Source organism: Chelonia mydas, chromosome 4, assembly GCF_015237465.2.
Source record: "Chelonia mydas isolate rCheMyd1 chromosome 4, rCheMyd1.pri.v2, whole genome shotgun sequence".
In the NCBI taxonomy this organism is placed as follows: Eukaryota; Metazoa; Chordata; order Testudines; family Cheloniidae; genus Chelonia; species Chelonia mydas.
In genome coordinates, this window is record NC_057852.1 from 21,221,552 (window position 1) to 21,234,560 (window position 13,009).

At 41.7% G+C, this 13,009-nt stretch overlaps 1 protein-coding gene across 8 annotated transcripts in view; it reads right to left on the bottom strand.

The window, feature by feature from the left end:
• Positions 1 to 13,009, bottom strand: part of KLHL8 (kelch like family member 8) — a 35,839-nt gene that overhangs the window by 6,804 nt on the left and 16,026 nt on the right. For 5 of the 8 annotated variants that reach the window (XM_043545105.1, XM_043545106.1, XM_027828942.3 and 2 more), the window contains exons 3-6: positions 6,460 to 7,008; positions 4,055 to 4,241; positions 3,167 to 3,310; positions 2,168 to 2,279 (exon numbers count right to left, since the gene is read on the bottom strand). In XM_043545105.1, the coding sequence (XP_043401040.1) occupies positions 2,168 to 2,279; positions 3,167 to 3,310; positions 4,055 to 4,241; positions 6,460 to 7,008 (992 nt within the window). The remainder of the gene's footprint in view (positions 1 to 2,167; positions 2,280 to 3,166; positions 3,311 to 4,054; positions 4,242 to 6,459; positions 7,009 to 13,009) is intronic. The other 3 variants (XM_043545108.1, XM_027828946.3, XM_043545107.1) reach the window with 1 other exon arrangement.

A 13,009-nucleotide genomic window follows, 5' to 3' on the forward strand; every position in this document is an offset into this window, starting at 1 on the left:
GTTGTTTTAACTAGAAAAGCTAGCTGGTCTTAATTTATGGCAGGCAGCTACCCTTTCAGCTACAATCTAATCACACAATCCAAAAACCAATGTTGGAACAAGGTCCTATTTAGGATTTAATCCACTGCAATGTAAAACAAATGTTTAAAAAAAAGCAATGGGATTCTAGGAACAGAAGAGTTCGTGCTAGCAGTTAGTATATAACTGCATGAATCATGTGTTAGCTGTTGCTATGGTGTAGCTGTAGAGTGTTTCAGCACTGTTCCTCACTCTTTTTCAGTTTCTTTCTTATGCAGTAGATCAAATCCAGAAGTTTAGTTCTTTAGGTAAAGTTTCCTTCCTTGGCTTTTGAATCATGTCTAGTCTGACAGCTACATTGTTGCATGTAGAACAGTTACCTATGAAAGCTAAGTGATCTATTTAAAACAGGGGCAGGCAGACTTTTTGGCCTCAGGGCCGCATCGGGTTTTGGAAATTATAGGTAGGGACGGTTAGGGGAGGCTGTGCCTCCCCAAACAGCCAGGTGTGGCCTGGCCCCTGCCCCCTATCCGACCTCCCATACTGCTGTGCCCTTCCTCCCGCTCCGGGACTCCTGCCCCCTCCAATCCCCCCTGTTCCCTGACGGCCCCTCCAGGACTCCCACCCCTGACTGCCCCCTGCTACCCCATCCAACCTCTCCTCTCCTTCGTGACTGCCCCCATTTTCTGCCCTCTGACTGCAGGGAACTGATAGTACCTCAAGACAGAAGAAAAAGATTATTTTTCCCCCACAAAAGAAGGTCCTGCAATCTTGCAACTGCTTCTTCAGGTTACACCACAGAGGCTACGACACAGTACAGTAACCACTCTTACTACAGTGCTTCACAAGAAGTGCCATAAAAGCTTGAAGGGCTCATCTGAGCCCTAACAGTATCAGAGAAGCAAGTTGATGACCCAGATTCTTGGTTCTTTCGAAGTGGCTTTGTGCTTTCCTGTTTAAGTCACAGTAGCCGAACGTTTCAGGATTCAGACATGCCCCAGTACTTCACTCCACCCATTAAGTGTAAGCTTCTGATAGAAGTCTTAAATTTTTTTTTAGAAAAATATTTTCCTTAGACTTCAACAAGTTATGGAGGTTTAAAGTAAAAAAGTAAGGGTGGCGGTTTTTAATAGAGATTCAGTAAGAAGAAAAACAGAAACCTCAGTTAAAGCAGTTAAAAAAATTCTCACCAAAATAAGTGTAAAATAGCAGTTTTAGATCTAATTAAGCTTGTGGCTTCTGCATGTCTCTCTCAAAAAGCAATATGCACTCTTAGTCATTAGATTCCTACACCAGAACATTTAGTTATTTTTATCCACAGTTAACTCAGAAAACCAAAAGTAGTATGCTGAGGAAGTGAAAGGAAGCTAGTCACAACTAGCAGGGGGAGGTTTATCTGAAAAAAAAAAATTACTAAATATTTTATCTTTATATGCAGTTTATTTCCAAACTGCTTTTTGGGTAGTATGTCTGATAATATTTCCTTTGATCCAATGTTACAACTACTAAGTAATTAAAAGACCGGATTTTCCTAAGTTTACAAACAATACCGTAGCTGGAGGCTGATGTAAAGGAACATTATACATTTTACATCGCCAGGAATGCTCTAATGTGCATATGAGATTCATTTCATTACACACTGAGGCAGACGTTATTTTTGCCTGTCTGCTCTTTAAAGTGTTACACTAGTCCAGTAGGAATATACAAATAAGTGTCATTTAAATTAATGATTTTGGGGGCGGGAATAGCATTATGAATACTCCACAACACAACCCTGCACTGAAATCTTGGTATACTGTTATACAGGACATAAACAATACAGAATGTATCTGCAAGTAGTGATCAAAGTGTATCTTTTCTGTAGCTGGCGAAAGATTAAGATTGGCAATAATTTCAAAACAAGATTTTTGTCAATTTCAAACCCCCACCCAAGCAAAAGAAAATAGGCAGCAGCTGACTGCAAGAGCAACCAGCTTGCATTCGTAAACCCAAAACGACCAAAAACCGAAGAATGGTCTGTTGAAACCCTAAGAATTTTTTTTTTTTAAATGGTATGCACAAAGGGGTGGATCAAAAACTAGACTGCAATAACTTCTGGATTATTTTCTAAAAGAATTACTTGCTCCTTTTTTGTTTAAGGGAGATTTACCTCTTGGTGTTCATTGATGCTTTCATCATCCACTTATTAGCGACAGGATCAAACATTTCCATGCTGCCTAAATGTTCATTTCCATCATGCCCACCTACTGCATAGACTTTACCTGAAGAAAAGAGAAGCATTTTGATTTAATGGGTGGTTGGAAACCCAAGTGTTGCCTGACACACAAGATCACCACAAACAGTGGGAAATATACAGGCGCAAGCTATTTCCAAAGTAGCAGCACACTTTTCAGTTGCAAGAATAAGATTTGAAGATTAAGAATCTGTAGTATAAGAATATACACAGTCTCTAAAACAGAGATTTGCATTAACAGCTGTTTTTATAGGACATATTAACATCTTAATCTGAGATCTTCCCTTTTCATATTAAAAACAACATGCCGCAGGCTGGCTGAATTTTTCAGCTTCTAAACAAAATACCAAACTCTTTTAAACAAAGTAGTTTAATATTTGGAGGCACAAAGGAACGTATGCTATCTGAAAAGCTGTTTTCCATTGGTTCTGTTGCAGGAACGTAACATATTGGGGAAGAGCAACTCAACAGTTGTGGCTTCTTGGCTCTAAGTATCACGTTGAGGCACTCAAAAATTGAGTTACCAAAATTAATGGCAGTCTTGGAAAATTATGGGCTACATGATTTGACCAAATGAAAGGAAGTCAGTTTCAGAACTCAGAAAAACTGGCTTACAGTTATGTGCTCACACTATTCCTCTCTGAGGAAAAAAGAAAAATGAAACTATACACGACTGTAAGTAATGAGCCATGGGCTGTAGACAGTGAGCAGTAGTCTCATTAGAACAAATGTGTTCTCAGATTGGTGTTATAACAACACAGGAATGTTTTCAGACCTGAAAAATAGCTCTTTAGTAAACAAACACGTCAAGTAATTTAGCTATGATATGGGACAGGCTTTTCTTATTGTCAGTATGAACAATTAAGTTACTGCAGAAGAAAAAAAATATTCGTACAAGGTTATGTTGTTACTAACCTCCCACAGAGATTACACCCACATGTCTTCTCCTGCTGTTCATTTCAGGACCAAAGAACCAGTTGTTTTTGTTTATAGAGTAGCATTCAATGCTGCGAAATGGGTCACCTGATCCACCTCGACCACCAACACAAAATAGTACACCTGAAGGAGAAGATATAAAGAGTAAATACTGGGCTCTGCATGATTAGCCAACAAAACATGGGCAATATTTTTACTGAGAATGGATTAGTGTACAAAATTAACTGAAGACAAGCACTTTTTTCTCCTCCCTCTTGGGTCACATTCAATACAGCTACACTTCTTCATTTGTGGCAATTACCTGACCTTTCAGCTGGCAAGAACCATGCAATTTTAACATGCAAAATGACTGTCAACATTATTGCAGAGACTGCTAATCAGACTCCAAAAACATAATGGGATTTTAGTCACTTTAGTTATTTGACTGGGGAGACAGCCATATTTCTTCTATTACATCTAATTGGATTTCTAGATCAGAATTTGCAGTCTAATCTGCATAACTCAGAGCACTTTGTAAAAGGCAACCTATTGCTTTATGGTCAATTAACTGTTCAAAAGGAGCAATATGTTTTTCTCCCCAGGAAGTAAACTTTGTAGGGCTTGAGTATCTTTGGTTTCCTGTACAGTTCCTAGCACATTAATATGCTTTCTGCAAGCCTTGCCTAGAATATTTACATTTGATCTAGTTAAACTAGTATTTTAAGCTAATTTAAGTAAAATTGGTGCTAAAAGCTATGCACTGCACCTACTCACTTCTTCTTGAAACATTAATTAGATCATAAACAATTTACTCTGCACTACCTATCCCTACACAGATTCCCCTACACTCTTCCTCAGAACGGGAACATCAGATCCCCATTTAATTACCAGCAGTCTCATTCCTTGGTGTTGTGCGGATGGAATACTCGAAGTCTGGCACTGCCCTGCTGCTCAGGTGAAGGTGGTAGTTTCTTGCTTCATCCAGTAAATCTCTACATTTTAGATTCTGCTTGATGATCTCTTCTTTTGCCACAACGCCCATAAGGAAACAAATGGGCAACAAAGGCAGGCGTACCTGATGGAAATATACACAGTTCAGCTACTCCGGATCAGGGCTCAACATCAATGACTAATACACCAGTCAGGAGTATAATTGTGTAACTTTTAAGTTAAAAACACACCCTTCAGTGAAAGGAGGAATACAAGTCCATTAATACATAACTATTCTTTCTGGGGAGAACAAAGGAACACTTCTTTCAGACCTTGTTTACAGCTGCAGCGTACATGTAGCTACGTGCAGCAGTGAAAAGCAGGCTGTGTCCACACTCATGGTTTGTAGTTACGCCCAGCAGGTGAAGCTGCTGGAGCCTTTCCCTGCTGCAATGAAAGGATATGTCTACACTGCAAAAAGACCTGCAACAGCAAGTCTCAGAGCTTGTATCAATTGACTTGGACTCACTGGGCTTGTGCTACAGGGCTAAAAATAAGAGTATAAACATTTGGGTTCAGAATGGAGCCTGGACTCTGAAATCCATTGAGGGAGGAGGATCTCAGATCCCAGGCTCCAGCCTGAGCTCAACTGTCTACAGTGCTATTTTTAGCCCCACTTCCTGAGCCTGAGTCAGCTGACCTAGGCTCAGACTTGCTGCTGCAAGGTTTTATTTTTTGCAATGTAGATATACCCAAAGACTCCAGCAGCACAGAAAGGCCCTAGCAGGGGAGAGGCAGCAGGATACTACACTGCTAAAAATAGCAGTGTACATATGAGAGGTACTGCTTGGGCACGTAGAGAGCCCTGTAGGGTATATACCCCAGGGTTCAGGTGTGAAGGGCACTCTATGCTATTCACATAAGCTGTGCCTCAGTTTATTATTTATACACATGCTGGCTGGGCATGCAACGTCTCCACTCTGTGCTGCTGCAAGTGTAGACGTACCCTCACTTGATTAAATTCTTTATATAAAAAAGTAGTTTGCTTCTAGGCAGGGCTTAAAAAAAATCCACTTGCTCGCTCCAGCGTGAATGGGCTAAGTGGCACCTTAACTGCTTGCAATATAATAGTTGTTACACCAGGTAGTGCCTCAAGTACTGCTGCATACTTTCCTTCTTTCTCCAGGTGAATGAGGCCATGTCTATACCTTTGCTGATATACCAATGTAAAAGAAGGATATGATGTTTTTACAACACTTCTAAGCCCTCAAAAGCCCTAAATGTTGACATTTATACCATCGTAAGAGTGCTTTTGCTAGTATAGCTTACTTCATTTGGGGAACCACTATAAGATATGGCACTTTTTTACTGGTATAAATTTGTCTATACTAGGAGAATTTGCTAGCAACACTAGCAAGCCTTTTCTAGTGTACATCTCGCCTCACAGTATAGGTTAAAGGATGTTGAGAGCTAAATGGCAGAGACCCCAGAGGCAGTACAGAGCAGACAAGGCAACAGAAAGGATTAGAAATATAGCAGTACACAGACTAGCCAAAGCATGGACCAAATCTTTGGTTCCAGATTAGCAGGGGACATCCAAGACTATTAGCCTAACTAGCAGAAGAGGCTGGACTGTGGAGATGAGGGGTAGTATTGGTTGACAGATTTGAATTTGGGCACCCTGGTGACATTTAATTCGGCAAATGGATTTCTGTTTTCTGAGTAGGTGTAGGTAGGTTTTTTCAAGTCCTGTCTCCAAATGCAGGAAGCATACAATGTTTTAATATAACTTCTGAAAGTCTCAGCTTTGTGTCAGGACAAATACTTATCACCAAAGAAATCATCCCCTCTCCCATTCCCCGCCCCCGAATTTACTATTGCCAAATGCATTAAATATGTTCTCTATTTGACTATCTATACATTTTTAAAGGTTTCGCTTCCAGAACAGATACTGTTTTCTGTTATTTCTAATTAGCATGAAATTCAAACACTACGGTAAAAATTTTCCTTTCAGAAACTGGTCAATAATGTGATTTTCTTTTCTGATATCCAAGCATAGATCAGAATTGGTTCTATTCTAAGCAGAAGACAACATAAATCTGTGACAGACTGTTGTACCAGGGGAAAATGTCTTGCTTAGTAAAGGCTGAATATTAAATTGAAGATTATTCAACACAAAACTAAATCAATTATGAGTTTTGACAGGGAAAGAAATACTTTGCATCTTTTGTTTGTCTTTGTTTTTCTTGCTCTTTTTTTCTACTATATAGATTTTCTACTATAAACAAAAGGGATGGCTTCATCTCTGCATGGTACAGGAAAATATGCTCCAATCTATGCATACACCCCAACCTTTTCCCTACCTGAGCAAGTATTTCATCCAACCATGAAGTATGATGCTGTGGATTAGCAAGAAGCCACTTGATAGCAGCACTATAAACCTGCTTCTCATTCTCTATGTTCAGATCACTGGAAGACAAGAGTTTATGGAGGTGCTGAGGTGACATACTCACAAAGTCCTCACATTCCACCACTTCAGTAAAGTGTTCACAAGCATATCGGTCAGCCATGTCCATCAAGTCAATACGGTTGTGACTTTCTGCAAAGGCCCTCACTGCCAGGCAGTTTGAGGGATGAAAGTGTAGTTTCATATATTCACAGCAAGCTTTTGCTACTAGCTCCACCTGAAGAATGCACGCTGCATATAAGAGAGGCTGGACATTATCGACAGTCAATGTAAGTCTGGAGGAATAGACAAACTTCACCAAATCTTCTATTGCATCTCCATCGAAGTCCCTGATCTCAATCAATGTCTGTTTTGCCTCAGCCATTTCAGAAAGAAACATAGCTCTGAAGTAAGGGATAACACAAGCCAAAACCAACTTGTGGCAGGAGATTAGCTTTGAACCAACCTGTCAGGGAAAGAAAAAAGACTGTTTAAATGGAAACTTGGGGGGGGGTTGGTTTTAAAGAAAAGAAATTATACAAATTATAGCTGAGATTGGAATCCTGGACTGTCATGTAATGTTGTGGTGCTTACTTGGTAAAAAACTGAATTCCTCTAGTTGCTTATTTTTGTCATTTAACCAGCTGCATAAAAAACCAAAAGGACAGATTTCAGTTTAGACATCTGACCTTTTAATTCACAAGAGCAGGACAAGGCAACAGCCAATCCCTAGTTCAAGTCCCCAATAAAATTTATTATTCCTCTTATATAAACCTCCCTCCACACAGGACCTTTTAAAAAGATAAAGCAGAACTGGAATTCCCTTAAGAAACACAATTCAAATAGAAGCCTGGGGATTAAAGAGGAGATCACTGGTTTATCTTAGCTTACACACAAATTTAAAGTGCATATGAAATAAACAGTCTTTGCTAGTATGGGTCAGTGGCAGCCACACTAAGGAAAACTAGATATACAGACTGTAGGCTGGCAATGGTAGTAACTTTCTTGTCCCTCTCCCATGGGATACTACAAGATTGAGGAAAGAGGCAGGTATCAACTCTTCTCCAGAAGCAGGTGTGTGGTGGGGGTATAGGGAAGCGGAGCATAGATTACTTCCTCCTCCCAAAAATATCAGGGGGCAGATCCTTCACTGGTGCAAATTGTCATAGCTCCTTTAACTTCAATGGAAATATGACAGTTTACATCAGTGGAAGATCTGTCCCCAGGAATGGAAAGGCCTGTCCCCTCCAGGCCTCTGCTGCCTCTTCTGTGCCATGCCAACCTCAGACACAGCAGGAGCCTTCTTCCTGACAAACCTCCAACCACAGCCATGTTTGAACCTGCTGCATAAGGCTGACCTTTTTTGCTGAGAGCTGAATTTGAAATTAAGTTCAAGTAAATGGAATATCAGATCAGCAGTTCTCCACCAGGGGTCTGGGGGCCACAAGCAGGGCCAATATTAGACTTGCTGGGGCTCAGGGCAGAAAGCCAAAGCCATGCTGTGCAGGGCTGAAGCTCGGAGCCCTGAGCTCTGCCATCTGTGGCTGCAGTTGAAGACTGACAAACCTAGCTTTGTGGGGCCCCTTGTGGCATGGGTCCTCAGGCAACTGCCCGGCTTGCTGCCTTCTAATGCTGGCCCTGGCTTTTATTTGCAGAAAAAAAGCTCGTGGAGCACTGGTGGGCAGTGGAGTTTTTATAGCATGTGGGAGGTGGAGGGCTCAGAAAGAAAAAGGTTGCGAACTCCTATATTAGATGACAATAGAAATTTTATTCTATATTCTGTTTCTGCAGTTTGGGGCTGAGTAATGTTCCACATGTTTTGAAAGGAGGATTTATTTTTGAACAGGAAGTGGTCCATCATCAACACAAACCCTAGGGGAGCCACAATGTATAAAAATTACACTGACAGCATAACAGACTCTACTGTTCTATTGTACAGCCAAGTCAATAACTAAAAAGTTGTTTACCAAGATAGGAGGTGAAAAATCTGCTCTGTTTTTTTTTGTAGGGAGAAGGGAGGTGATACTGTGCTCAGTGTCCTCAGGCACTGGCAAGCACAAACAGTTCTATATAAAAGAGTTAAATATATGAAACAAGCAAAGTAAGTATTTGAGCAATTCTGACGTGCAGAGCTACAATTCCATTCAAGGAGTCCCAGTTACACCACAGATGAAGAAAGAAAAGGTAAAGTAGTTTATAAAGCTACCACAGTCTCAAAATAATATAGCTCAAATTCCTTAAATATTTGTTTTTCCATGTTATAGGCATAGTATCTTCCTGTTAAGCCACCACTAGAATGGCTCCTTTTTAAGAGAAGTTTCTCCATGTTTGGAAAACCAAAACCTTCGTTTCAACACAAGCATTTGGTTCATTGAGACATCAAATGTGCAAATTAGAGAAAACTTAAGATATGGTATTTAACTGTTGCACTGCAGCACTGTAAATTGGTGTTCTGTTTGTTTTCTTGAATGAAGGTTCTTCATCCTTTCAAATCAATGAACTGGGGTGAAAAAAAGAATGTACTGTACCGTTGCCCCTCTTATAACTCAAGCCATAATGTACATTTCATTCTCGAGATGGGTTTTTAAATTGTTCACTTCCCTTATAGCACATTTTAGCCAATCTATGCCCCTGTATGTGGAGTACCACTAATACTACATTTGAGAGCTACACCAGCCTTTCACAGCTGTCAGATGTGATTTACCAAAAATAACAGTTAATCTTCTAGTCAGTGTTCATGGTTCAGCCTCTGAACTGACATCCCTCCTTTCTTAAACACATTGATTTCCTTATTTTTATACTATATTTAGTAATCAAAAAAGCCAATTTAAAACTAATTTCCACAAAATCATTCAGTCTTTAAAGTATTACTCTTCAGTTCATCACTGATCATTGTTTAGCCGATTTCCTTTTCAGAACTGTATTAAATTATTAATTCTAGACCCAACATTTGTGTTCAGTACCACATCCTGGCATAAAAACAGGCCAAGTCTAAAGCTTATACTTTATTACTGGCAAGGATATGTTCTTTTGTCACAGAACGCTGCATATTCAATATTTTAAAAGACTACCAATACACTTGAAGCATCCTGTAGGAAATATAGCTTGTGATTTATGCTACCTCATGTCAGATCAATGACAACATTAAATTATTATATAAATTCACTGAAAATATGCCAGGTAAATATGAAGCTGTTATTACATCAATATCCATAAAATACGCTCTATTTGGATTTATAGAATGCATTCAAACATTCATGGAGTATTTGCATGTTTTTAAAAAACACAACATGCTGATTCTACATTTCTAAAAAGGCACGCCCTATACATAGTTTTTGTCTATTTTCTCTTGTGTATCAGCCAACTAATGCCCACTTTGTTGTAAATTATTGTAGATTTCATATATTTTGCTTTAATTGAAAGCAAAGTTACAGAAGTTTCTACAAATGACTTTCACAAATTCAGTGGCCATTTAAAATGGCAAAATGCCTCTGGTATAAAGCACTTTTGAACTAATATAGAAACTTACAAAAAATCTAAGTTGCCCCTTGAATTATTCCTTGTTCAGTATTAACAGCATTTGTGAAATCACTGGAAACAAATGTATTACAGTGAAGTCAGTTACCATTATAAATAGGGCCCTCCCAAATTCAGGGTCCATTTTGGCCAATTTCACAGGATTTTAAAAAAATCATAAATTTCATGATTTCAGCGATTTAAATCTGAAATTTCACAGTGTTGTAATTGTGGGAGTCCTGACCCAAAAAGGAGTTGGGGGGGGGGGGGGGTCAAGGTTATTGTGGGGAGTGGGTTGCTACCCTTCTGCACTGCTGCTGGCAGCGGCGCTGCCTTCAGAGCTGGGCAGCTGGAGAGTGGCAGCTGCTGGCCAGGAGCCCAGCTCTGAAGGCAGAGCCCCCGCCAGCAGGAGCACAGAAGTAAGGGTGGCACGGTATGTTATTGCCACCCTTACTTCTGCGGTGCTGCCTGCAGAGCTGGGCCCTCAGTCAGCAGCCATCACTCTCCGGCAGCCCAGCTCTGAAGGCAGCGGCGCAGAAGTAAGGGTGGCATGGTATGGTATTGCCATCCTTACTTCTGCGCTACTGCTGGCGGGGCGCCACCTTCAGAGCTGGGCACCCGGCCACCAGCTGCCACTCTCTAGCTCTGAAGGCAGTGCAGAAGGGCAGCCCCCCAAAAATAACTTTGCAACCCCTCTGCAACTCCCTTTTGGGTTACAAACCCCAGTTTGAAAAACGCTGGTCTCCCCTATGAAATCTGTATAGTCTAAGGCAAAAGCACACAAAAGACCAGAATTCACGGTGGGAGACTAGATTTCATGGTCTGTGATGCATTTTTCATGGCAGTGAATTTGGTAAGGCCCTAATTATAGACCCCCCCCAAATCTTGCAATGAGATATGTATGTCCAATAGGCTCTGTGCCCATATAAAGCTCCACAATTAGACCAGCACAGGAGTAGGGATCCATCCATGCAGATCTAACTGCAGGACTAGGGCCATTAGCATGTTCATTTAAAATGAAGTCTGACTGTTTCAGATATTTGTGTTGCCTTTTTTTATAAAATAAATTTATGCATGAAAAAAAACCTGATGATTGGGGGGGGGGGGGGTCATTCACTTTGGGTAACCTTTGCTTCATAACCCTCTATACGCAGCTACAAAACTGAAGACCATATTTTTAAAAAGGAAAATAAGGTTTAATATTTTCATAAAGTAAAAATATTTGGGACACTGAATTATTTTGTTTAAAGTTATGAGTTTGAATTAGTCTACACTTCAAGGTAATGTTAGAGGAACTGAATTGCAATCACTTAGATAGAGAGAGAGAGAGAGAGAGATAATATAGTTACTATACAACTTCCAAACAGATCTTAAATTTGACTATCAACTTTAACCGAGTCTTTAATTTATAAGTTATTCCACAAAGACCAATGTAAAAATGTGAATCATACTCGCCTAGTTCTATCTATTCAATTCAAACACTAAATGTTTTTGTCCCTTCTGCTCAATTAGCTAGCCTTTTAATAGTCTACCAGCTTCAACCGTCTAATGCAGAGTGGCGCAAATTACGGCTCGCAGGCCACGTCCGGAGGCTAGCCCCTGGCCCCTCCCCTTCTGCTCCCCTCCCTCCCTGCCTCTTTCACAGTCTCAGTTCCCCCAGCTCCTGGGCAGCAGCTCTGGCCGGGCGGCACGGCTATAGCGCGGCCAGACCTGGTGCTCCAGGGCGACATGGTCAGGGGAAGTTCGGGGTGGGGGGGTGTCAAGGGGTCTGGGCCCTGCTGCCAGGAGCAGGGGCAGAGCAAACCAGGGCTCCTCTCCACCTCCAGCATACTTGGCCCCTGTCCCCAGCAGGCAAGCCCAGACAGGGAGTGAGCCCCGCCCGACTGCCAGGGAGAGCAGCCACCAAATGAGCAGCGGAAACACACAGGGAAAGGACTGAGCCCCCCTTTCCCCCACCCCACAGGTAACGTGGAGCGGGGAGAGCAGGGAGGGTTGGATAGGGGGCAGGGGGGCCCCAGCGGGGCCGTCAGGGGGAGGGGAGCAGGGGAGATTGGATAGGATGCAGGAGTCCCAGAGGGCAGTCAGGGGTGGGGAACAGGGGGTTTGGATGGGGGTGGGAGTTCTGGGGGGCTGGATTGGGGGCAGGGGCCAGGCCACGCCTTGCTGTTTGGGGAGGCATAGTCTCCCCCAGCCTTCCCTACCTGGCCCTCCATACAATTTCTGTACCCAATGTGGCCCTAGGGCCAAAAAGTTTGCCCACCCAGATCTAATGTAACCAAAAAGGTTTACTAGCAAGAAATATAAGGTGGACGAGATTACATAAGAGTGGCCATACTGAGTCAGATCAAAGGTCCATCTAGCCTAGTATCCTATCAGTTGGCAATGCCAGGTGCCGCAGAGGGAACAAACAGAACTGGTGATCATCAAGTGATCCATCCCGTTGCCCATTCTTTGCGTCTGGCAAACAGAGGCTGGGGCACCATTCCTGCCCATCCTGGTTAATAACCATTGATGGACCTATCCTCTGTGAACTTATCTAGTTCTTATTTGAACCCTGTTATAGTCTTGGCCTTCACAACATCCTATGGCAAAGAGTTCCACAGGCTGACTGTGCGTTGTGTGAAGAAATACTCTTGTTTGCTTTAACCTGCTATCTATTAACGAGGTTTTGGATAATGCCATGACTGATCAGTGAGGTCTGTGTTCATCTTGAGACACGTTTTCTGTATTACAATCGTGGAGGAATATTTATTATTTTTTAATTAATCTACAACAGGGCTGAAGAAAATTAGGACGGCCACAGTTAAAGATTCATGTCAAGCTAGGAGTAGCTGTAAATACTACTGGCTACAACCCCTCCCTACCCCTCCCCGCAAAAAAAAATTTCTACATGTGCTGAGGAAACGGGTTGTTTCTAGCATCACCTATAAACTCAAATATGGAGCTGCCCG